The 27,495-nt window shown below is 39.7% G+C and overlaps 1 protein-coding gene across 1 annotated transcript in view; it reads left to right on the top strand.

Annotated features, from left to right (window-relative positions):
- The window catches only part of LOC149244723 (DEAD-box ATP-dependent RNA helicase 22-like), a 283,017-nt gene that overhangs the window by 143,698 nt on the left and 111,824 nt on the right, over positions 1 to 27,495 (top strand). The window contains 1 exon segment of the mRNA XM_089374971.1: positions 9,357 to 9,509. Within this exon segment, the coding sequence (XP_089231097.1) occupies positions 9,357 to 9,509 (153 nt within the window).

Below are 27,495 nucleotides of genomic sequence, written 5' to 3'. Positions count from 1 at the left end.
TTGGCGAAGAGCTGCCCACATCTCATCCCAAGGTGGAAGTGTCCCTCTGCCCAGTATACTCTAGACAAATACCTCCCAGTCTTCTGAGACTGCATTCAAGGCTGTCCTCACCATCAATTCTTGATTCGGCGTGGCTCCTATGGAAGTTAACTGATCTCGGATCTCATTCAGTCCTCCGAGGAAGGTGTGAATCGGTTCTCCCTTCTTCATCTGATATGACCTCATTTGATTTTCTAGTAACATCCTTTTTTGCATAGAAGTACGCTGGTACAATTTCTTTAGGGCCTCCCACATCTCATTTGCTGTTTCCTTCTCGGAAATGTGTGGTACTACATGGTCCTTGACCCTATCAAGGATGATGCTCTTGGCCTTCTCCATTGCCTCCTCGTACTTGTCGTTCTCATTTGGGTCGACTGGGATAGATATTGTCCTCAAGGCGAAGTGCTTGACACGATTTCTGTCAAGTACGGATAAGATTCTTGCCTTCCAGACTGTGAAGTTTGAGGCTTCGTCCAGTCTGTATTGGTCTCTTATTTCGTGTAGTGCCATGTTGCTCTTCTACTTCCCTCCTAGAAGTTATCGATGTGACTTCCTCTGAGTCTCGATTTCCCTCTTGAAAATCCTTCTGCCGATGTCGAGATGCCCCCTACTCTGATCATCTGTGCAACTGCGCTAGTGATCCAGATTTCTTGGATAGAAACCCTCAGTAGCAACTCCCTCCTCCTTGGGCTTGCCCTGTCAGGTGCTGTTGTGACTACAGTACCCCACCAGCTCCACTCTGTAACTTTCCCACAGCCTCCTAAACCCCAACAACTTGAAGGTGAGAGCTCCTAGGCTTTGCGCAATCTCGGCACCAGCAACTCAGCCTCCTCAGCCAACTGCGTCACAGCCCTCTGGCCCTCTGTGTGGCTCTGCGTGAGCCTCCCTTAGCCTTTGCGTTGCCTCTTCCTGGCTCACCTTTGATGATGCAAGCATTGCGTCGCCCTTCCCTTGTTGCTGCTCTGCTAGGAACAACTTCTGTCACTCGGGACAGTTGTTTTCTGCTGCTATTGCTCCGCTCGGCTGATGTCCTCAGTTATCCTGTGATCTGCAAACACGCTCTGATACCATGTTGAAGTTTCTAAGTCTACTAATTAGAAACCCTCCATGCACTTTACTCATTTATTCCTACCTACTTGTTCCGTTACTTAACAAGTTATTTACAATGTAAATACTGAAAATAAACACTAGTGAATTCTCAACATATTACAGATCATCAACTGAAGGAAACAAATACAAGCACACAAAATGACATCGTTATTTTTGGACCAATGTCCCTGGAAAAACCCAATGCGGGAAAACCGGTGTAGCTATCTGAGGGTTTTCTTATTAAGCAATTTTAGAGTACAATCTGGGTGCCAAATCCAGCTTACCCAACAGAGAATGCCCTTGGCAGTAGTACCTCTCAGTCTGAGACAAATGTCCTGGCTGAAACCCCGAATAAACCCTCCGGCAGCTCCTTAGCTCCAATCTGCCCCAAAAACCCCAGCGTTTGCCTTTCTGGACTGCGTCAGCCTCTCTTTGCCCAGCACTGGCCCTGCGTCACCCTGAATGGGCCTGCGTCAGCCTCAGGAGGCCCTGCGTCAACCTTTTGGCCCTCTGCATCAGCTACGCTGGCCTCTCTGAAGCACTGCGCAACTCCTGGCTACCTCTGCGTGGCCCTGTGTGAGCCCTGGCTACTATTGCGTCACTCTCTCTAGCTCCTGCACTGATCTCCCGACACTATCTCTGCCTCTCTGTCTCTCTGTATTCACTGCCCCTCAGCTGTAACTCCGATCACTGATTCTTTCTCTCTTAGCAAACCTCGCTCTAGAGAATAGAATGACTAATCATCTGGTGTACTTTCCTAGTGACCCTCAAGCTTCTTATAGTTTTCTCGTTGACATATCAACGACCGAGATTAAGTCCTTAATCAACGTCTAAGATTAGATTTGGCTTGATCCATGTCTTTTGGACCATTCTAACACAATTTTATATTAATCCACATTAATATTTTAATTTCCCTAAGTTTAGACTTAGGGACTCCATTAAAAATAATAATTATTTTAATATCTCCCTAACTGTTTAGAATCTGCCCAAACCCTTTCTGGGTATTGGAGATCTCATGTGCCCTAACCTCTCCACCAAATTTTGTGGCTAGAGCACATCCGATGCTACCACAAATCAACACTCCCTCTTAGTGAGGAGTGTGCTCTAATAATACTCCTCACTGAGTATCACCTTGATCATTCGACATCAGTCCCTGTGCTGATGCTAAGCCTGCTGCCCATCATCCTCTGCACTGCTATATCCTATACTGCTGCCCACGGTTCTGCCACTGCCACTGCTGCATCTGTACGACAGCTCCCTCTGCATCCTTGCTACTGCTGGTCCTTTCTCCCAACACTGCATCTACACTGCAACTCCTCTCATCATGTGTGCTGCCCACTACTGCACTCCAACTCAGTTACTGAGAAGTAAGTAACTGATCTCCCAACTCTAAACTTCTCTGTTGGGCTAGAGACAACCGCTGATGCTGAAGCTCCCTCTGCCACTGACAAGTGCTCTCTCTCTGACCTCTTCGCTGCTGTAATAACTCCCTGCATCTCGCACCGTTGCACACCTCTCTGTGCCATCCTGCACTTGTGCAACACACCCGTACCTCTCGCACTGCTGCAGCCTACTAGCCTCGTGCTGTCTCGGGACTCCTGCACTGTAGCTCTCTCTGCTGCTCCATCCCCATCCGTCTCTACCCACATCTGCTAATCCTGCTACTCCTCTTCGGGGATCCCGTAGCATGGTCTAATCCAAGAGGTTGGGTACCTCAAGGATCCTGCCCCTCTTCGCTTGTAGTCCACCTGACTACCGCTCAATGTCTCCCCACTTCTTCTCAAGTGGCACATGTGCACTCATGGCACATCCATCGTCTGTCTCCACTTCCTTCTTTGCCCTTGCTGGCGCTGCCTTAGTCTTGGAAGACTCTCCCTTACTCTTCTTCCTTGGACACTAGGTCGCATAATGACCCAGCTCGCCACAGTGGAAACACTTGATCTTGGAGAGATCCTTCTTCTTCCGCCTTTCTTGCTTTCCCTCAGATGCTAGGGCAACATCTTCCTACTCCTTTTTGACTTTGATCCCCTTACTGCTATTCCCGCCTTTGTTTGTCGTCTGATCTCTTCTTGGTGAAGAGCCGCCCAGATCTCATCCTAAGGTGGAAGTGTCCCTCCGCCCAATATACTCTGGACAAATACCTCCCAGTCTTCTGAGACTGCATTCAAGGCTGTCCTCACCATCAATTCTTGATCCATCTTGGCTCCTATGGAAGTCAACTGATCTCGGATCTCATTTAGTCCTTCGAGGAAGGTGTCAATCGGTTCTCCTTCCTTCATCTGATATGACCTCATCTGATTTTCTAGTAACATCCTTCTCTGCACAAAAGTATGCTGGTACAATTTCTTTAGGGCCTCCCACATCTCATTTGTCGTTTCCTTCTCGGCAATGTGTGGTACTACATGGTCCTTGACCCCATCAAGGATGATGCTCTTGGCCCTCGCCATTGCCTCCTCATACTTGTCGTTCTCAGCTGGGTTGAGTGGGATAGCTACCGTACTCAGGACAAAGTGCTTGACACGATTTTTGTCAAGTACGGATAAGATTCTGGCCTTCCAAACTGCGAAGTTTGAGGCTCCGTCCAGTCTGTCCTGGTCTCTTACTCTGTGCAGTGCCATGCTGCTCTTCTACTTCCCTCCTGGAAGTTCTCGATGTGACTCCCTCTGAGTTTCGATTTCCCTCCTGAAAATCCTTCTACCAATGTCGAGATGCCCCCTACTCCGATCGTCTGTGCAACCACACTACTGATCCAGATTTCTTAGCTAGAAACCCTTGGTAGCAACTCCCTCCTCCTTGGGCTTGCCCTGTCAGGTATTGTTCTGACTACAATACCCCACCAACTCCACTCTGCAACTTTCCCACAACCTCCTAAACCCTAGCAACCTGAAGGTGAGAGCTCTTAGGCTCTGCGCAATCCCGACACCAGCAACTCAGCCTCGTCAGCCAACTGCGTCACAACCCTCTGGCCCTCTGCGTGAGCCTCCCTTTGCCTCCCTTAGCCTCTGCACTCCCTCTTCCTGGCTCACCGCCTGCGTCATCCTTCCCTTGTTGCTGCTTTGCTAGGAATAACTTCTGTCACTCGGGACAACTGTTTTCTGCTGCTATTGCTCTGCTCGGCTGATGTCCTCAATTCTCCTATGATCTGCAACCACGCTCTGATTACATGTTGAAGTTTCTAAGTCTACCGGTTAGAAACTCTCCATGCACTTTACTGATTTATTCCTACCTAGTTGTTCCATTACTTAACAAGTTATTTACAATGTAAATACTGAAAATAAACACTAGTGCATGCTCAACATATTACAGATCATCAACTGAAGGAAACAAATACAAGCACACAAAATGACACCGTTATTTTTGGACCAATGTCCCCGGAAAAACCCAATGCTGGAAAACCGGTGCAACTATCTGAGGATTTTCTTATTAAGCAATTTCAATGTACAATCTGGGTGCCAAATCCAGCTTACCCAACAGAGAATGCCCTTGGCAGTAGTACCTCTCAGCCTGAGACAAATGTCCCGGCCGCAACCCCAGATAAACCCTCCAGCAGCTCCTCAGCTCCAATCTACCCCAGAAACCCCATTCTCTACCTTTATGGACTGCGTCAGCCTCTCTTTGCCCAGCGCTGGCCCTGCGTCAGCCTCAGGAGGTCTTGCGTCAGCCTCAGGAGGCCTTGCGTCAGCCTTCTGGCCCTCTGCGTCAGCCACGCTGGCCTCTCTAAAGCACTGCGCAGCTCCTAGCTACCTCTGCGTGGTCCTGCGTGAGCCTTGGCTGCTACTGCGTCACTCTCTCTGGTTCCTGCGCTGATCTCCCAGCACTATCTTTGCCTCTCTGTCTCTCTGTACTCATTGCCTCTCAGCTGCAACTCCGATCACTGATTCTCTCTCTTAGCAAACCCCGCTCTAGAGAATAGAATGATTGATCATCTGGTGTACTCTCCAAGTAACCCTCAAGCCTCCTCTTATACCTTTCTCGTTGACATATCAACGACTGAGATTAAGTCCCTAATCAATGGCTAAGATTAGATCTGGCTTGATCCATGTCTTTTGGACCATTCTAACACAATTTTATATTAATCCACATTAATATTTTAATTTCTCTAAGTTTAGACTTAGGGATTCCATTAAAAATATTAATTATTTTAATATCTCCCTAACTGTTTAGAATCTGCCCAAACCCTTTCTAGGTATTGGAGATCTCATGTGTCCTAACCTCTCCACCAAATTTTGTGGCTAGAGCACATCCGATGCTACCCCAAATCAACACAGAAGATTTCATTGGTGCACCCAAGAACAGTGAAAGGGAGCAAAGACAGCTAGACAGGTACCAGGCCTTAGTAGCTCAAGTTGGGGAACCCTCCAATTTTCAGGAGGCCGTTCAACATCAAGTATGGGTGGCTGTGATGGTGGAGGAATAAAGCTCTATAATGGTGAATGATGTCTAAGAAGTGATGCCTAGGCCTCAAAACAGATTAGTGGTAGGTTCGAGATGGATCTACAAGATCAAATATGCTACAAACGACAGTGTGGAGAAATACAAAGCCAGGTTTGTGGCTAAGGGGTATGCTCAGAAGGAAGGAATAGACTACGAAGAGAACTTCGCCCCAGTAGCCAAGTATACATCTATTAGAATCGTGATATCTCTTGCAGCTCAGATGTGGTGGGAGATCCATCAAATGGATGTCAAGATGACATTCTTGAACGGGTTAATAGATGAGGAAGTATACATTGAACAACCAGAAGGCTTTGAGACACATGAGAAGAAATCTCATGTATGTAGATTAAAGAAGGCCTTGTATGGGCTTACACAGGCACCTAGAGCATGGTATGGTCGAATTGATGGCTACTTGCAGAAGATGGGGTTTGTCAAGAGTGATACAGATCCCAATCTCTACTATCTAGTTGTAGAGAATGAACCTCTAGTTCTAGTATTATATGTAGATGATTTCTTCCTGACAGGATCATCCAGGCTCATCAAGGATTGCAAGAAGAATCTAGCCATAAAATTTGACATGAAGGATTTGGGACAAATGCATTATTTCCCGGGGTTGGAAGTTTGGCAGCAGAAGGGTGAGATTTTCCTTGGACAAGGGAGATATGCTACAAAAATCCTGAAGAGATTTAGGATGCAGTACTGTAGGCCTATGGCTACTCCAATGATCACCAATTGGAAGAAAATTGATGCATCAGAAGATAAAGATGTTGATCCCACCTTGTACAAGCATCATAGGATCCTTGATGTATTTGGTCAATACCAGGCGAGAGATTTGTTACGCTGTCAACACCCTCAATCAGTGCATGGTGGAACCTAAGAGGGTGCATTGGGTAGTAGCCAAACATGTTCTCAGGTATATACAAGGAACAATCGAGCATGGACTATTGTACACCAGAGGCAATGACATCAGGCTGAGTGGGTTCATTGACGTAGATTGGGCTGGAAGTTCAGTAGATTGGAAAAGTACCACTGGGTACTGTTTCAACATTGGATCAGGGATGACTTCCTAGTGCAGTAGGAAACATAAATCTGTAGCTCTGAGCTTAGCTGAAGCAGAATATATGGCCGCTAGCATAGCTTCATGCGAAGCCATATGGCTTAGAAAATTGCTTGTGAACCTATTCAGTAGAAGGATGGAAGCGACCATGATCATGTGTGATAATCAGAGTTGCATCAAGCTCTCTGAGAATCCAGTATTTCATGATCGGTCGAAGCACATTGATATCAGGTGTCACTTTGTCAGAGACTGTGTCCAACGAGGAGCAGTACAGTTGAGCTACACTCCTACAGGAGAACAAGTGGCAGACATCCTCACTAAGGCCATAGGAAGAACAAAGTTCGTTTATTTCAGGGAGAAGATGGGGATGGTAAAGAATCCATTTCAATAGCATAAATGGATAAGTGTCAAGTGTTGCAGTGCAACAGTTAGCAGTGGTAGTGCTATGGGTAGCATGATGCAGTAGGCTGAGAGGGAGCTGCAGTACAGGAGCAGCAATGGCAGTGGCAGTGTCATGGGCAGTGGTGCAGGGGATGTGAGGCAGCAAGCCAAGCATCAACACAAATACCGATGCGGAAGATCAGTGTGATGTTTCTATAGAGAAACGTTGCTAGAGCACATTCCTCACTAAGAGGGAGTGTTGATTTTTGGTAGCATCGGATGTGCTCTAGCTTTGAAATTTGGAGGAAAGGCTAAGGGACATGAGATCTCCAAGACCCAGAAATCGTTTTGAGAAATTCCTTCCGGATGAGGAGTTATTAAAATAATTAATAATTTTAATGGGTTCCTAAGTCTAAACTTAAGAAAATAAAAATATTAATGGGTATTAATAAAGATAAGGATGAGAAGCTTCTAAGAGACGAGGATCAAGTCTATTTTACTCTTAGCCGTTGATTAGGGACTTAATCTCGGCTGTTGATTCATCAACAGGGAAAATATAAAAGAAGATTTGAGGGTCATTTGGAGATATACCGGCAGATACTCAGTATCCCAAGGAAAATCGATTCTCAAAGAGAAGGAGATCGATTTCAGAGGGAGAGTAGCAGGGGGGAGGAAGAGGGGGGATTAGCAGCAGTCAGGGAGCTCAGAAGAAGTGACACATGGACTCTGAGAGACATCGCAGATCAGAGAGACACATGGATGATGCAGAGAGGAAACAGAACTACGCAGAGCCACGCAAAATGATGCAGGGCTGAATCAATAGAGAAAGGAAGCTCTCCAGGGTGTCAGAAAGTCTCGGAGAAAAGTTTCACGTGTTTTCTCCTAGTGTCTATGTAAATTTTATTTTATTTATATTTTATTTATTTTTTATTTTTTTATTTATTTATTTGTTATTTTATTTTATTTATTTATTTATTTTTTCTTCTGTAAAAGTGATTGTTGTTGAAGATTAATACAACCATCCTCTGCTGCACCGGTTTTCCTGCGTTGGGTTTTTCCGGGGACAATTGTCCAAAAATAACTATGTTGATGTGATTGATTCTTGTGCATATATTTGTTTTTGTATGATATGATATCTGCAGTAGAATTTTTTTAATATTTACTAAAGGGATTTCATAAATAACTTATTGGGAATAATAAGTAGGTGAAATAAATCAGTTGCTGCAGTAATAGAATTTCTGTTTAGAAATTTTCACAATAGGGGGAGCTACCACCCCCCTGTGAGCCTCCCGCTGCGCCCGATGCAACGAAGGGAGTAGTCGTGGAAAGAATATAACACACACCCAACAATGTTATGAATAATATATATATATATAATACAAATAATATAATAGTAATAGTCATAAATAATTATCAATTAACTGGTAATTAGTATTGAAGAGGCATGTCTCTAAGGACATGACCATTTGTGAAGGGATACCTGCCTAAGCATAGAAGCAATGCCTCACTCTCATTTGTAATGTCTCATATTTCTTTTGTATTCAAACATTTATATATATATTTATTATCCTATGATGGATACTTTTATATTTCAGATATTCCAAACCTTTGCTCCATATACGAACTTTGTTCATTACAACCTTTTTGATAAAAGATTTCAAATTCAAATATAATAACTTGCCTCCTTTTCATTACTTCTATTTGACACCTCCATGCAATTTGTTGTGCATGCTGTTGTACTTCAATCTCTGATCTTCACATGTCTCCAATCACTTTCTTCTCTAATACTTTTTTGAATTATAGAGGATGCACAGAGAGATTGAGAATAATGAAATATTTAATTTAAGTGGAGACCATCACACATCTGGTGTTGACTCTTTATACATTTTATTTCTGTCCTGAGCAGTTAAACTTCCTATCTGCTCTAACAAATGGTATTAAGATAATATCGAGTTGGGTTGTTATGACCATTAATAAATACACTTAAATACTAACAGTGGGTTGGGTCACTTTGTTATTGATTGTAATCCTTATTACATTAACTTTATTTCATGATAGTATTCTGACATTATATGACTGTTTAGTTTGAACTTTCATCATATCCGTTCTTTTAATTTCATTCTTGTTGGAGAAAAAAAGAAAAAGATACTAAATGGAAATATAATCTATCTATTATCTTTATCTTCATGTTGGGTTTTTTTCCAAATGAATGTATGGTTTTTCTTGGTTTTTGATTTTGAGTAATTCTAATTAATAATTTTGTGATTATTAGGCAGAGTTTTTTTCCAAATGAATGTATGGTTTTTCTTGGTTTTTGATTTTGAGTAATTCTAATTAATAATTTTGTGATTATTAGGCAGAGTTTGCAACTTCAGCAGTAGACTTTTTACATAGAGTTGGTCGAACAGCACGTGCAGGTCAACCTGGATTGGTGACAAGCCTGTATACAGAAGCCAATAGAGCCCTTGTAGACGCAGTCCGTCAGGCTAAAACCTTCGGCCAACCAGTGGTAATACTATTTGTTCATTCTTAAGTTTACTTTTCTTAGCATTACAAAGTTGAGTTACATAGTAAGCTTGTTGTTGCCATGGAGTTAAAATTTATTAAATATAAAGTGCTTGAGAGACTTCTAGAAACTAGAGCTTTGTGTTATAGGAAGTCAGCTTTGGGGTTATAGGATATCAGCTTGGTGATATTCAATATTTATCAATTTGAAATAATATGATATGATAATCGTTTCATAATATGTTGACTTCATGCCAATCTTCTTTTTGAGGCAACAAAGAATGCATGACTACGGCTAAATGGAATCCTCTGTCAATAAAGGTAGAATAATAAAGAAAGTTAGCCTTTAATGTTGGTAGATATGCTGGATTAAAGAGATATTCATTTCAAAATTCTCTATCCCTTTAATAAAATCAATCATATTATTGACTAATTTATGTGAAGGACATTTTAGTAAAAGTTAGTACTACTTCGAGTTTGCTACAATCAGCTTTAAAGCTAACTTGTGAGCAGAGGTTCTTAATCATCTTTTTCTTAACTCGATCTAATATTTTTCCTAGTGAAAGACATCTGGGTTCTGTTTCTTATCGGTGCTCAGCTGATTCCATGATACCCAACTCAAAATGCTCCTGATATTAGGGATTTTATATGTTGCTATCCTTAAGGTGTATGCCATTCTAGAGGCAGCTTTAATTTCTTGACATATTCCTCTCTCTTGACAATACGTATTTCTGACATTTTTCTGTTTCAATTGAAGTCCCCCGTTCCATTTTAAATTCAAGAAACCCACACAACATTGGAGGGAATAACTTTAATATGGGATGGTTAAAGTTGTGAAAGGCTTCTCTTATTGCCTGATTCTAAATGCCTCATTGATTCAGCTATATAAGCATGTTGCTTTTAAAGGTGCAGTGGTTATAACATAGCCAATAAAACACACTTTTCTTACTTAGAAGTCTTTTCTATTCTTTTTAATTCCAATCTTGATATTAATAAGAAAAAAAACTTGAGCTTTGTTTCTGCTTATACCATTTTCAAGAATGCTTGTATTAGTCAAGTGACAAATTAAGCCCTATAAGTTCCCAGTTTCCTAGTCTGAAATGTTTTGGGATTACAGGGTACTCCAAAACACCATTTCTTTATCAAAATTTGATTTCTTTTTGATCAATTTTCCCTTGGGAGAATGGTACCTGTGTTTTTGGAATGTTCTCGGTCTTCTTTAGTTTATTTGTTAAAAAAAATGAAAGGATGTATTTTCCATTAAAATATGGGTTGGACAGTGTCTTAAACTTTTGCTCTGCAACTTTCTGACTTCTAGAATTATTCAAGGTTTAACCAAGCTTCAGAGCCCAGAACATTCTTTATCATCATAATTGCAAATTGAGTTCGTATGTACTTTTGGTTTCCCCTTCTGATTTTTTTTTAACTCATCCTACCCAAAGTATTTCCAAATATTTGAGAAATACTAGTTATGTCCATTAAAATTTTGTAGATACTCGGCATGGTATTTTCAACTTCCTACAAAATATATGTTCTGACTCTCAATTTTTTGCAACACAATTAATTTGATTAACTAAGAAGTGTAAATGATGCCTACTTTGGGGAGTGGAGATCAAGATGGTTTGGAAGTTTGTCCATTAAACTTCACCCTCTGCTAGTGCTTTGCTTGAACTTGTGGCTGCCTTGCTCCCTCATTTTCCCCTATTGCTACCAGCAATCAAGTGCTGTTCATGTCTGCATTTTTTCATTGTGGGCATTACAAAAGGGTTCCTTGGCTTTCCCAAGTTGTCTTAGACTAGAGAAAAGTGTTTGATGCCTTGCCAACTTCTTACCATGCCTTGGGGAGGGCCATACACTTCAACGGCCATCCCTCTTGTTACCACAAAATCTAGCAGGCCTTGGAGAGGGAAACCCCACAAGACAAAAAGCTAGAACAAGTGTTAACAATGGGACAATGGCCCTGTTGCACACATTTTATCAAAGTTCCAAGGAAGCAGATGTACAAAATTTTTCAAAGGATCAAGATCATCAGCTATCAGTTTTTGAGTCATTGTAAAGTTTTGAATCCATTCTACAAAATTTGTAATATAAATGATGCTAGTAAGACCGTGTATGTATGTAACAACGTAGGTAAGCCTATTATTTTGGCGACAAATTTCATCCTTGGAGGTTTTTTATCTCAATGATTCGTTTGTGTTTCTAAACACGGATGATCGACACAGTTTTTCCCTTCAACTTCACCTCAAGGCTAGGGTGAAATTTATTGTCAAAGTCTTAGGTGAGTCCTAGTGTTCTAGTCGAGTCTTCTGTAAAAGTGATTTGGGAATAATTTAAGCTAATTGACTAAATTGTTTTATTACAAGTCACTTGGTCTATTAGATCATATTGTGTTGCAGAATTGGGTAATTAATTGAGGGTTTATAACAAATAGGTATTCCCCCTTTGAGGGTTGAATTATGTAAAATCTTATGTAAAAATCATTTTAGTGCATGGTCCTTCATACTTAGACACAATGGTTAAAATATTTGAGGGTGGAAAAAATAATTAATCCCCTCAAGTGTCAACTAATTATTTTTTCTAGCAAAAATAAAATTAATCATAAGCCAGAAAGTTAATTAATTAGAGTAAAAAATTAAATTGTTAAGAAAATTAAATTCTCAAAGTGGAAAAATTCATGGGTCTTAAATAAATTGGAGGTTCCCCACCAAGGGAATATTGGAAATTTCAAGAAAAATTGGACCCTTGGGCCTTAGTGGTCAAGTCAAAGTCAAATTTTTAAAGAAATTAGCTCAAAATAATGGTTTTTGAGCTAATAGAAAATAGGTTTAATGAGAAATTCGAAAATTCCTCAAAAATAATTATTTCTATGACAGAGATTAAAAGACCATCAAAGATTTATCAATGGTCGAGATTATTTTGACGAGGATCAAGTCAACTAGCTGTTATTTTCCACTTGGAGGATTTATCTATAAATTAGAGGTCATTTATGTCTCAAGCCATCTGATGTTTGGCTAATGTAACTCTGTAAAGCTGATGTAAAGCTACTGTCCTGCTGGGAACGTTTTGAATAATCATAATAAATTTTTTTGGGTATAGTTCATGGTGTCTTTGATCTATTGATTTGTGGTATGTGTTGGGTATGGGCATTCTTATATCGCGCTTTATAATTTTTATTGAATCGTTATTTCATTGTAGGTGATAGGAACATTTTATTGGTATGTTGTGGGCTTATCTTAGGTGATCCGATTCACCGTGTGTTCTAACGATTTATCTGTCAGAAAATACTGTGTTTGCAGATTCCCCAACCCTTGGACTCCAAGTTCACAAATTGTGGGCACAGACTAACTATATTTGGATCCTAAATATTTTTATGGCTTTTCTAACTTCGCTAAGGTTGTGGTTTGGCATTTATCTTTCGAAATACATTTAACCATTTATTAAAACATTTACAAAATCTTATTTTTCAAAATTTCTCTAAGCATTGTACACTTGTATATTTTGTAAATATAATTTGTATAATTATTTTGTAAATTATTTCATTTTCTAACCCTTGTTTTGCAGCTGGGCTTTTCTGAGGTTTTGAGAATTTTTGTATATATTGGGGCTTTGGGCTATTGTAAATTCATTTGTGCAGGTGAGATTAAAGACATATAGTTGGATTAGAGCTAGATCTAGGCCCTTGAGGGTAAGATCTAGCCTCTAAATTTTTTTGCAGGGCCAACTACTAAAGAATTTTGCAGTAAAATTGAAGATCGAAGGCAAATTCAATTTTCGGCGAGGGTTTACAAATTTTTTAGGGCCTCTAGGCCCAACGTCTTCCTTCTGACTAGCCATCTAGCCTCCTTCAGGCCCAACGCCATCTTTTCTAGCCCTTATAGGTTGGTTATCTCATATATTCACTTGGCAAGTCATTAGGTGTTTCATTGCTCATATTTGGTTCTTACATGCTTGTCATTTCTTGGATCTAGAGTGATTTACTTGTTGCTGTCCTAAATCTATCTTAACAGTGAACTATAAGTTACATAAGTGGTTTTCATTGTTTCATGCTCTAATTAGTTCATTGTGGAGAAGATTTGTGCTATTGGAATCTAACATTTACTTGTCTTGTATTAGCTCTAAGATCATTGACTTAGCACTAAAATCACTCAATAAGCACTTACACATCTAAGCTCTAATCTTGTTGGATGGTTCAAATTACTTTGGGCATTGAAACTTAATTAACATTGAAGTATCTCTTTTTCTCTTAAGTATCTTGGCATCTAATTGGCATTATTGCTAATCCCAAAAGGGATCGTTGGATAATTGCTAATTACATAATCATATCTTAAGAGGCCTTGATAATTTTATTGTCTATCTTAAGCATTGGCATATTTAAGAATTATTGGTTATATGGCGGTGAATCATTCTAAGTGAGCATCTCTAAATATTGGCATAAGATCATTGGCATTTACTTTATATCTTGGACGACTTTGAATTGCCTCTAGTAATTGTCATTATTGTTGTCCTAAATTGCTATCATTTATTAAGCATCTTGTGGAAGAGAACGTTGTCTTTGGATTGATTTATTGTTGGCACTTGATAATTAGTGCATTCTTGGTAATAAGATTGTCTTTCCATTTATTGACAAGTACTCTTGTCATTGAAGATTAATCATAACTTAAGTACTTAATCATTAAACAACCTTAACCCAAGAATAACTCATACTCCTTGCACAAACATTCTAAGTATAGTTGCATTAATAACATACCTCCAAGCTTATTGGTTGATAGACCTCTAGGGCCACCCTTTCTCAAATTAGCTTGAGGGATTCAACACCTTTCTAGTGGTTAATACGGTGGCCTTGCAATCGTCATAGCCACAATCTCTACAGTGCTGGAGGCATCGAGTGGTTGGGACACAAGGGGAGGTGTATCGTTAATCAAGCCTTTGCTTGCTTCCCGTTGGCTTCCATCCCACAACCTATTCTAAAGACTAGTTCCAAAACAACTAAGAGAAAGGTCTTACTTAGAATAGGCATATAGTTAAAAGTAACCAAGATTTTTGCATTTCACCTAGGTCTTAAGATTTGCATAGCATATAGGTTAGTGAAGCATCTAAGCAGCGATTGTCCATCTGGTTACATGGTCTCTACATGATAGTAAGCCATAAATGGATTCCATAAGACACTGGTCTTAGATTTGAATTTAATTTAATCCTTAAATCTTGCTTAAATTAACCAAGTAGCTAGGTCACTCAATCGTGTCTCCCAGATTCGTTGGTTGCCAACTTGTCCTTCGTCTTCACATTTCCATAGGGACTACCCCCCATAGCCTGCTGTTGGGAGACATCTAGAATAGAGAGGTTGGGGATTAGAGTGACAACCCCCGACCTGAGTCGTTGGCACAGAGCTTGTACAATTTGAGCAACAACAGGCCCACTATCACCACAGCCAAGGACCCTTGATCTTTTTGGATTTTCACCGATGGGAGGAGTCCCAGAAGGATAAGGTGTTGGAAATATGTTGTCATTGATGGCAAAGGAAAAGGCAAAAGCATTGCAAGTGGTAAAGGTAATGGCAAAGAGTGGCAAAGGAAATTAGAAGGTGTTGAGAATTTGGAGCCAATCCATGTGTAGTAGATCATCTCAGATGCAGGTGAAACCTGCTCAGATTGGGAAGACCTCTAAAAGAGCTTTCCAATGGTATGTAGAAGTCTTAAAATGGCCTCCTGGTTCAAAAGATAGAGCCAGTCAAAGTTGCTTGACTCAAGTCAAAGTTAGCAAAGTTAAAGAGGTGGTTGAAGACACTTTTGGCATGTAGCCAAGTTTGGCAAAGCAGTCAAACCCAATGACAAAGATAGTAGAGCACCCAAAGGTGGACCGAGCATACGTGCATTAGCAACAGTGCAACGAGAAGCATTTCTATTGGGTGTTGGTGGAGCTCACCCAGAGGTAGTATCCTGACGGAATGGTTATGGTGCAAAAGTCCTAGCGTCAAGATGAATGGAGCGGGATGACGCCATTCCGACAGACTTACCCTGGCAAGTGCACCCCGGAGGTTAGCAAATAGCGCCTAGAAGTATAAGCGTCGAAAGATAGGACACTCGGACACAACATCATAGTAGTGACCAATGAGGAGTCGAGTAGGAGGTCCCCACTACAACAACTCAGCCCGCTGAGGGCGAGTTCAAAAAATTGTTTGGGGAGCACAAGGTTAAGCGGCAGGAGGTAAGCATTGGGCCACACAACGACATTCTGACATCTTTATATATGGAAGTTAGGTCAGGCCTCGAGGCGTCGGGGGGTGGTTTCCCAAACCGTCGATCACGTAGATCAATGACAGAGAACCACTTCGGGACCACTCCCCCTAATACCATAAACCACAATGGAGTGGTGTCGAGGTTGGTTTCTTGAACCTGATGGTTTTTTTATTAACAAAGGAAATTGCTTGCAAAACAAAGGTCTCATAGAACCTTTCTCTCTCCTCTCTGACAGAGGATAGGTGGCAGCATATTATTGGCTCTTGGGAGATGACGGTGGCTAATGACGTCAGCATGACGTGGTCCAATCAGAGGTGGCCATGTCAGCAATGTTGATTTGGGGTAGCATCGGATGTGCTCTAGCCATGAAAATTGGTAGAAAGGCTAAAGCACATGAGATCTCCAAGACCTAGAAATCATTTTGGAAAGTTCCATCAGGATGAGGAGTTATTAAAATAATTAATATTTTTAATGAGTTCCTAAGTCTAAACTTAGGAAAATAAAAATATTAATGGGTATTAATAAGGATAAGGATGAGAAGCTTCTAAGAGATGAGGATCAAGTCCATTTTAATCTTAACCGTTGATTATGGACTTAATCTCGGTCGTTGATTCATCAACAGGAAAGGTATAAGAGAGGACTTGAGGGTCATTTGGAGACACACCAATAGATACTCAGTATCCCAAGGAAAATTGATTTTCTCAGAGAGGAAGAAAAACCAATTTCAGAGGGAGAGTTGCAGGGTGGAGGAAGAGGGGGTGACTAGCAGTAGTTAGGAAGCTTAGAAAGGGTGATGCAGGGGCTTTGAGAGACAACGCAGAGGGAGACACAGACCAGGGACACAGTGGATGACGCATTGAAGGACGAAGTAGCATAGAGCCTAGCAGGATGATGCAGGGCTGATGCAATTAAGGAAGGAAGTCCTCCAGGGTGTCAGAAAGTCTCAAAGAAAGGTCTCAGGTGTTTTCTCTCAGTGTTTATGTAAAATCTTTTTGTAAAAGCGATTGTTGCTGAAGATTAATAAAAACCCTCCTCTGCTGCACCGGTTTCCCGCATTGGGTTTTTCCGGGGACAATTGTCCAAAAATAAATGTGTTATTGTATCTGATTCTTGAGCATATATTTGTTTCTGTATAGTGGTGTGATATTTGCAATAGAATTTATTTTAATATTTACTGAAGGGGTTTCATAAATAACTTATGGAGAAATGAGTAGGTAAAATAAATCAGTTGCTGCAATAATAGAATTTTTGTTTAGAAAATTTTACATGGTATCAGAGCAAAGATTCGGAGACAGGAAGGGAAAATCAGTTATGGGTCATGGGCATGATGCAGAGGCATCCACATTAGGACACTCGTGCAGATTTTTAGAAGAATGCACAAGAGATAGAAATTTTGATTTCTCTATGCTGGCTTCTAGATTGGAAGAAGAAGTTGTTTGTGTAGCAAGCTCTGCATCATCAGGGGTATGGTATATAGACAGTGGAGCCTCCTAGCATATGACAGGAATCCGACAATGTTTCTCAGATTATCAGGAGGAAATAATGAATTTTCAGATCACCACGGAGAATAAGCCAAAGTGTACTCCAGTAGGGAAGGGTATTGTAGTTTTTCAAACAAAAACAGGAGAGCGGGTTCGAGCTACCAATGTGTTGCATGTGCTAGGATTGGGGATGAACTTACTTTCCGTATCTCAACTTCAAAGCAAGGGCTATGACGTTTTCTTCATTAAGGAGAAAGTATATGTCAAACACTCGAGTTGGAAAAAGAAGGTGCAGATCGAAATCAGAAGTAACAGGTTGTACAGGTTGTAGCTAGAATCACCAATGGCATTGATAGGCAGTAATGGAGACAAGGATTTGAATGAACTATGGCACAAAAGGATGGGACATTTGCACCATGGGGCTCTGAGAATTCTCAGGAAAACTGTAACAGGAGTTCCTGATCTTAGTACCAAATGAGATGATGTATGCAAAGGGTGTGCTCTCGGCAAGTATGCCCAAGTAGCATTTCCTAGAAGTAGCAATAGAGCCAAGAGTGTACTAGGATTGACACACTCAGATATCTGCGGATCGATGTCCATTAAAGCGCTTAGTGGTGCCGAATACTTCGTCACTTTCATCGATGACCACTCTAGGAAGACTTGGATTTATTTTCTGAAAACCAAGGATGAGGTTTTCGGTCGATTCAAAGAGTTCAAGGCTCTAGTGGAGAATTTGACAGGAAAGAAAATAAAAGTGTTGTGCTCAGACAATGGCAAAAGAGTATGTCGACAAGGACTTCACCGATTTTTGCGCTAGGGAGGGCATCAGAAGAGAGTGGACAACTCCCTACAATTCGAAGCAGAATGGAGTAGCAGAAAAGAAGAACAGGACTATTTTGGAAGCAGCTAGGGCTCTGATGCATTGTTTTAAGAAACGGCCGTTTCGATACCGAAACGGCCGGGTTGATCCGAGCCATTACCCTCTGCTGTGACCCGGCCCTTGGAACGGTTCGACTGGTCGAGTCAGCCATGACTCGGCCGAGTCATTGAATGACTCGGCCGAGTCATGGCTGACTCGGCCAACTCGGCCGTTTCTGTATTGACTCGGCCGAGTCATAACCAGTGGCCTGTAACCCCATCAAAACAGCGATTTGACATTTTTTTAATGAAATTTTGAAGTGTTTGCTGATTGGTTTGAACTCCAATGTGTTTTATGAATTAGTTAAATGTTATTTGGGGTCCATTTCCCCCTCCCAAACCCTATTTAACAGAGTCAAATGCTCTCTACTATTGATATGCTATTCAAATTTCATGGTAATGTTAAATTCTTAAAGTAAAAGTGACATTCTCCTTAATCTTCATTTTCATCCTTTTACTTAAATTTTTAACATTACCATGAAATGACTCAGGATGTTTGAGAGTGGTTTCGGCCTCATTGGATTTCATATGGAGAAAGTAGAATTTTAGATTTCATTCAAAATCCAGCAGACTTATAAGTTTTTCAGGATTTCAGGATTGGAGGATTGCAATGTTTCCATTGAATTTTGTCATGTATTAGGGTATGGAACTCGTGTTTAATCAAGAGCACCAATCCCTCTATGTACCTTGATGTTAGTGACATTGGTTGTCGAACTCCTCTGGGATTCGCTCCCAAACCAGGATCTTCTGAAAATGTCGCTCCCGCTCCCGTTTTCGCTCTCGCTCCCCACTTTCGCTCCTGCTCCGAACTTCCAAGTAACACTGAGCCAGATGATGTTGGCAACTCTAGCAGTAGCCAGTAGTACTGGTCACAGACTTTTGTTGTAGAGGCCATTTATAGCCTCCTTGGTTATGTGTTTTTGTTTTGATCTCTATATCATCATCGTGTATGTATTGGACAATGCATTGGGTGCCATTTTGATATAATGGATATATTCATGAGCCTACTTTGATCATATGTTGTCTTCGATTTATATTCTAATGCTGTGTGTTTGGAAACATGAATGAAAATCTTTAAAATTATGTGTTTTTATAAAAAATAAATATTTAATGTATTTTTTACAATGACCGAGTCATTGAAATCGAGCCGGCCGAGTTGATACCGAGTCGGAGTTGGAGTCGGAGTCGACCCTCAGCCGAGTCGGAGTCGGAGTCGGAGTTTTAAAACATTGCTCTGATGTATGATCAAGATATGCCAAAATTCCTGTGGGCAGAAGCATGCAGCATGACAGTCTATGTCCAGAATAAAACTCCTCATAGGGCGTTGGGCAAGATTACTCTGGAGCAGGTCTTCATAGGGAAGACACTTGAAGTTAGTCATTTCGGGATATTTAGGAGTTTAGCATATTGCCATATACCCGAGGACAAGAGGAAGAAGTTAGATCAAACTACGGAGAAAGGATATCTTGTGGGATATAGCGAGAATGCTAAGGCATATAGAATCTATCTTCCAAGGAGCAAGAAGGTAGTAGTTTGGCGAGATGTGAAGTTCATGGAGGATAGGGCCTTCAGAAAATCTCAAGAAATGCCTTCCGAGGAGCAGATAAAAGATGAGCCATTGGTCAAACCACTTCAACCAGTGGAAGCCAATACCAGAAATTTTCCCTTAGAACAAGAGGAATCACAGGAAGAGGAAGAGCTAACAGATATACCCACTACTAGAGGAAGAACGAGTCGAGAACTCTGACAGGTTCTATGGGATGCAAAAGAATTCATTGGTGCACCCAAGAACAGTGAAAGGGAGCGAAGACAGCCAAACAGATATCAGGCCTTAGTAGCTCAGGTTGGGGAACCTTCCGATTTTCGGGAGGCCGCAACATCAAGTTTGGATGGATGCAATGGTGGAGGAATACAACTCTATAATGGTGAATGATGTTTGGGAAGTTGTACCTAGGCCTCATAACAAATCAGTGGTAGGTTCGAGATGGATCTACAAGATCAAATACGCTGTAGACGACAATGTGGAAAAATACAAAGCCAGGTCTGTGGCTAAGGGGTATGCTTAGAAGGAAGGAATAAACTATGAAGAGACCTTTGCCCCAGTAGCTAGGTATACATCTATTAGAACCGTGATATCTCTTGCAGCACAGATGGGGTGGGAGATCCATCAGATGGATGTCAAAACAACACTCTTGAATGGTGAAATAAAAGAGGAAGTTTACATTGAACAACCAGAAGGCTTTGAGACACATGAGAAGAAATTTCATGTATGCAGATTGAAGAAAGCCTTGTATGGGCTCAAATAGGCACCTAGAGCATGGTATGGTCGAATTGATGGCTACTTGCAGAAGATGCGGTTTGTCAAGAGTGATGCAGATCCCAATCTCTGCTACCTGGTTGTAGAGAATGAGTCTCTAATCCTAGTATTATATGTGGATGATCTCTTCCTGACAAGATCATCCAGGCTCATCGAGGACTGCAAGAAGAATCTAGCCACAAAATTCGACATGAAGGATTTGGGACAAATGCATTATTTCCTGGGGTTGGAAGTTTGGCAGCAGAAGGGTGAGATCTTCCTTGGACAAGGGAGATATGCTACAAAGATGCCAAAGAGATTCAGGATGCAGGATTGTAGGCCTATGGCTACTCCATTGATTACCAACTAGGAGAAAATTGATGCATCAGAAGACAGATGTTGATCCTAAGCTCATAGGGTCCCTGATGTATCTGGTCAATACCAGGCCAGACATTTGTTACGCTGTCAACACTCTCAGTCAGCTCATGGTGGAACCGAAGAGGGTGCATTGGGCAGCAGCAAAACATGTTCTCAGATATATATAGGGAACAGTCGAGTATGGACTCTTGTACACCAGAAGTAATGATATCAGACTGAGTGGGTTTACTGATGCAGATTGGGCTGGAAGTTCAGTAGATCGAAAAATTACCTTTGGGTACTGTTTTAACATTGTATCGGGGATGACCTCCTGGTGCAGTAGGAAACAAAAATCCGTAGCTCTGAGCTCAGCTGAAGTAGAATATATGGCCGCTGGCACAGCTTTGTGCGGAGCCATATGGCTTAGAAAATTGCTTGTGAACCTATTTAGAAGAAGGATGGAGGCGACCAGGATCATGTGTTAGAGTTGCATAAAACTCTCTGAGAATCCAGTATTTCATGATCAGTCAAAGCACATTGTTATTCGGTGTCACTTTGTCAGAGACTGTGTTCAACGAGGAGTTGTATAGTTGAGTTACACTCTTACAGGAGAACACTAAAACCCAGAAACTCAAGTCAGAAAACCAAAAATAATTACATATCTATGCACAGGAATGGAAGATCTATCAGATCTAGGGAGTGTGAATCCAACTCTGCTCCTAGATCTGATAACCTAAGGCTCTCAACAGCCAGATTTATCAATTTCGTACATAAAAAATGATTTTTTTAGATTTTAAAGGAGGTGCTTAGCCCGAAGTCCTTCATTCATCACCAGTAAAATTCTTATGATAAGCCCTGGATTAAATTCAGCTGGGCTCTTCAGACACCACGGATCGAGAGTTGGTTGGTCGAACTGAGAACTTCCCCGAACTCCTGATGATCTAAAAATCAAGATTTTCCAGCAAAACTCAATCCAACCAACAAAATAGAGCGAGAAAATGATAATAAAATTCAGATACATAGAGATACTGCTATTACATTCAAAATTTAAATTATCACTTAAACCTCAGCGACTGAGCAAGATACTTGTACTCAAATCACTCTTCAGAAGCTATCATCAATGGCTAAAAAAAATTATGCATGAAAAACGACACATCTTATAGTATTTTCATGAAGAGTAACACCGACGAAGATTAACCCCAAAGTCTTTCTTTATTATTAAAAAAAAGATTACACGAGAGCTTTTTGCTTAGCACACGACTCAAAGGTCGTATCATTCCACTGACCTATTTAAAGATAAATCCTCCAACCGCTAATTCGAGTGATCCTCGTCAAAGCAATCTTGACCGTTGATGAAGATTAAAATTCCTTTTAATCTCATCCGTTGAAATTTTTAAATATTTGGGGAAATTTGATTTTTTCAATTAAATGCATTTTAATTAATTCAAAAATTAATTTTTTGAATTAATTTCCCCAAAATTTTGACTTTGACTTATTGCCAGGGATCAAAGGATTAAAATTTATCAAAATAATTAATTTACCTTAGTCCCTGGACCTCTTAAAATTTAGTTTTTAAGGACCGACGAATTTTTCTTTTCGGAGAATTTAAATTCACCTAGGACCTAGAATTATTTAAATTTCTGGCTTAGGATTTTAATTATTTTTTGGCCAGAAAATTTAATTAATTAACCTATGAGGGGATAAATTATTTTTCCAACCCTCAAGGCACTTTACATCATGATTTTCATATTTTTTTTACATCTCAAGGGGGGAAACTCATTTGCAAAAGACCCTCACAGACTACCAATTTATGCAACACAAATATAATCGAGCAGACCAAGCAATTTGTAATAAAATAACCTAATCAAATAGTTAGGATTATTCCCAAATCACTTTTACATAGACTCGATCTAGAACACTAGGACTCTCCTAAGATCCTAGTAACAAAATCCATTCTGGCTCTGGGGTAAGACTGAAGGAAAACTCTGCCGACCATCCGGGAATGGATCGGTGAGACAAAAAAACCTCCCGGAATGTAGATCGTCACCAAAAAAGTAGGTTTACTTAGGCAATTATATACATGACACGGATCTACTGAGATTATTTACATTATACACATGCAAAAAGGGTTTACATAACATTTTGGAAGTGAAACTGATGATGATAGTTGTACGGCACGAACACATCGATCAGGCGCTGTCCCTTTTGCAAAAAAGGGGGGTGTACTGCTATGGGTTGTTGACATGTAGTGGTCAACATGTTGCACAAATCAAGTTGAAAAATGAGTAAGTTACATGAAGAAAGCTAGAACAACTTACCAACATCTAGTCATTTATTGATAAATAAACAGTGACCAATTTAGTTGAATTAGAAAAATCATTAGATGTAAAACTCCAAACCGTGGAGAAATAAACGAATACAGATCCAATTGAATAAAAAATCAGAGATATGCAAATCTAATTGAAGTAGGGATATCTTCATATGTCGACATACAAACAATGGATATAGAAACCTTATCAGATCCAACACCTCTACTGATAAAGTTTTAATGATCAATAGAGTGACACAAGTGTATGAAGAAGACATATACCAAAAATGAATAAAAAAAATACTATAATTTTGACTGTGTCATAAAATTGACTATGCATCATAATAGAAACAAGAGGTATGAAAAACTAGAATTTTATTAATGATGGAGTCATTGAAGACATTGACACCAATCCTTTTTTATTTGGCTAGTAGGTTGTTGCATAACCTAACTACCTTTTGTTACTTTACACCTATTACACTTAATGTCTGTCATTACTAAATAGTAAAACCAGATATAATGTGCATTTATTAAATATTATAACATTAATCCATATTGGAACGTTATGCTCTAACACCAAGAAAGATAAAAATACACACCTTATCAACGTCCTAATTGCAATGGATGATACTTGAACCAATCAACATATCAAAGTTGCACTGAATAATGACAATGTTTGAACTACATTTTGAAGAATATTAATTTCAATGCAATTGGGTCTCAAGATATAAGTCAGTGTAGGAATCATAATATAAAAAGTTCAATTCAAGTGTTGAGAAATCAAGTAGCACTTAGGGTAATTTCTCTTTACTTGATAATTGTTTGTGAATTTATGTTGGCTTCTTGTTACTTTATTATGTTCTGTTCATCAAACAATTACCAAAACAATAAACAATGAAGATCACAAATATACAATGAATACAAGAAGTAGGCTCCAAGCTAGGGCAAAACCCCTCCAAGGGGAAAACCCAAAAATTTCTTCTCTTCTTATAGAATCATATTGAATGAGGAATCCAAGACCCAAACAACAAGACCAAAACCTTCAACAAGACCCAAGTCAACCCTCCTCCCAAGCTCTTTCAGCAATATAAAGTCGACTTAAGTCAACACCTTCCAAATCAGTTCTAGCAACAAAGTTTCAGCCTGCAACTTCATAATTTCGACCCCCAGCATCGGAATTTCGGACCTGCAACTTCGGCCCTGCAGTAGCTCCAGAACTTTCACATGTGTGAGAGTTTTAGGGAAGATTCTAGTGCAGAAAACTCGATTATTCTTTCTTCTTTCTCTCTCTTGCTTCCATCTCCTTCTCTTGAATTTCGCACTTCTTCTCTTGGAGATTGAACTTGCTTGAGTGGTGCTTCAAATGAGGTCGAACTGTCTCTATACATACACATCCAGGAGGTCGAATTACCCCTTCCTGGGCCGACTTGGTCTTGGAGACACAAAAATTACATTTCTGACTTAAATAAATTTATTTTTCAATTTTCTTTTCAAAGTCCAAATGGAACTTGACCTAAGGACAATAAATTGACTTATGACTTATGTTGCCGGAAACGGTCCCCAAGGTGGCGTACCCGTACCCGAAATTCCCCGAAACACCAAAACGTCACCAAAACATGGCTGAAATGCCTGGGTGGGATTTCCTGATTTGTAAATGCTGCTGAAATGTTTCAGTGGCATTTTGGCCCAAATCTGCCCTGTTTCTGCCTGATTTTGCCCCGTTTTTGTGACTTTTGCTTCTACGGGCTCACTCAAGCACCTAAGAAGGTTGTGGGGCCCTTCTACCACCAAAATCAATTTAATATAACACTAAATTCTACGTCTACTCACTCCACAAACTAATTTATCTCTAATCAACCTACGTTTTAGTTCTGCTAAAAAAACAACTTGTTATATTTTTGTTAATGAAGATGAGGATTAGAATTAGAAGATATTTAACTATATTTGTCATTAGCTCATGTTATGTTTCATTTTCAGCGTATAGCCATGTATAAAAGCTGATTTTGGATGTAAAGTGTCATGTATAAAGGCTGATTTTCGAATCTTGGATGTACAACCTCATTTATAAATGATAATTTAGGATTTTGAATCATTTAATCATCTATGAGAGTTAACATAGACTGGGTTTTCCTTCTAAAATGTCATTTATGTGTCTCATTCTTTTTGTTCTTGCAAGATGCGTCATTAACTTATTTGTACAAAAAAATTGTGTACACACATACACACACACACACATATGTATGATGTTTCGCCCAACGTTTCCATCTTTTGGGGGTCACATTTCCATCTGTACCCGTTTCAGAAACTTCCAGACGTTTTGGCGTTTTGTGCAACTTAACTTATGACAAATATTCTTTTGACTCAATAAACCCTAGAAGCATGAAGAACATGCTTGACCTAGTTGACCAAATAATTTGAGCATGAAACCCATGCTTGAAAATAATATTTCCTTTTCTTCTTTTTGATCTTTTACATAAAATATATAATGACATAGGTACAATATCAATTATGAAGACTGAACCTAGTTACATTTTCTAACATCAAGAACCCTATAAATGGACGGTTCGATAGAGGATCAAACTATTGTGGTCTGATCCTTTGACAGTTTGAAAATTATGAAGAATATTAATTCTAGTGAACTTGAGTCTCAAAATAACAGTCATCTTAGGAATCACAATACAAAAAGTGCAAATCAAGAACTATATAAATGCACAGTTCCACAGAGGATCAAACAAGGGTGGTTTGACCCTTTGACAATTGGACAATTCTGCTGAGCAGTTTGAACATAATATGTTCTTGTGTCTTCAACAATTTTGTCTTCAACAATCACAACTTTAAGAATGAAGAATTATGAGAAGGCATTACATACTAGAATGAAGACATAGCTTTTTCCATAAAATATTAAAATGCTTCGAGGACAAAGCATCTTCGAAGGTTGAGGAAATGTAATGAATATATATACATAATTAAACATAACATAATAATGATAATAATAATATAAACTAAGCGACATAACTATTCACTGCATGTAAGTATACTGCCACGAAGTTTGTCGTATGATCATCTCATCTATTTATTATCAAGTATATAAATATTTATAGCCTACATAGATCTCAACTGTTTCCTACTTATTTTGGGTATTTTCTCATAAGTGAAGTACAGCTCATAATGCTTTGCTCCCTACTCGCAAGCCCCACAGGTCATTGCTCAGGCTCCATGCTCTCAGGTGACTCACTCTACTAATTATGCTAAGATGAATGCTCATCGTTGTCACTAATGACTGTTCAAAAACCTAGAGTTGTTGTCCACAATATGAAATTGCTCAGGCTCCATGCTCTCAGTTCCAAGGATATATGCTTGGGCTCCATGATCTCCTCAAATAATACAAGGAACTCTCCAGCGGAAGATAAGGGCAGGGCAAACCTTGAGAGTTTGATTGCAGTGGGGACCCAAAGACTAAGTTTCCAAGGTTTATCTACAGATATCATGGTTCCCCTTCATTCCAAAGAAGGGAAGTTAGAGACATCATAAGATCAACCAAATCTGAAAATTTCACTTATTGATTCTGATTGTATCAAGATGAGAGGGACAAAACCCACTAGGGATTCTTTACTGTTTTTTCTGTTTCTCAGCTATCCAGCTACAGGCACAGATACAGTGGAGCTACATAATATAAGTGAAAGCTAGAAAGTTTTATCGTGTCAGAGGCCCAAAGACCTAGTTTTCAAGGTTCATCTGTTGACATTGGTATCCCCTTTCATTCCAAAGAAGGGAAGTTCGAGACATCTGAAGTTCAACCAGATTTGAAAATATCATTTAACGTTTCTCATTGTAGAAAGATGAAAGAGACAAACTCTAAAAGGTGTTCTTAAACTTTTCTAATGTTCTCAACTCTCCACCTACATGCAATGCAATGGTAATTATACTTTGTTGCCTGATGTTTGATAATAATTGATGTTTCCTTTTCTTCCACCAAAATTAAAAATAACTTTGAGGTAGGGCATGTTGCATATTTCTCCCACGAATATCTGAACTGTCTTTGATTTCTGGGTTGCAAAGTACATATGTAAATGCTTTCAATACCACCTCTTACACCTTTGACTTCTAAGAAATCCAGTCGTCACTAGAAGTTTTCTTTTATTATATGGTTATATGCCTTTTTTAACATTGCTGAGGCATGATAGGCTTGATGTGGCTATTCCTTATAGGGATTGTATCTTCATAATAAATGTGAAATTATTATATACTGTCTAGATAAGATGTAAAACTATCAAATATTGAAATGTAATTTTATATAATCAATTTAGTTTTTATGTATGCAAGTGTGAAAACATTGATTTCAAAATTCTCCATATTTTTTCCTGTAACTATTCTAAGTTTCCAAATTTTGGGTA

This window comes from Pinus tabuliformis, chromosome 8 (assembly GCF_031772625.1).
Source record: "Pinus tabuliformis cultivar Carrire ecotype Pingquan chromosome 8, CPIR1, whole genome shotgun sequence".
NCBI lineage: Eukaryota > Viridiplantae > Streptophyta > Pinopsida > Pinales > Pinaceae > Pinus > Pinus tabuliformis.
Note: the sequence above shows the minus strand (reverse complement) of the source record. Positions and strands in the feature narration are given on the sequence as shown.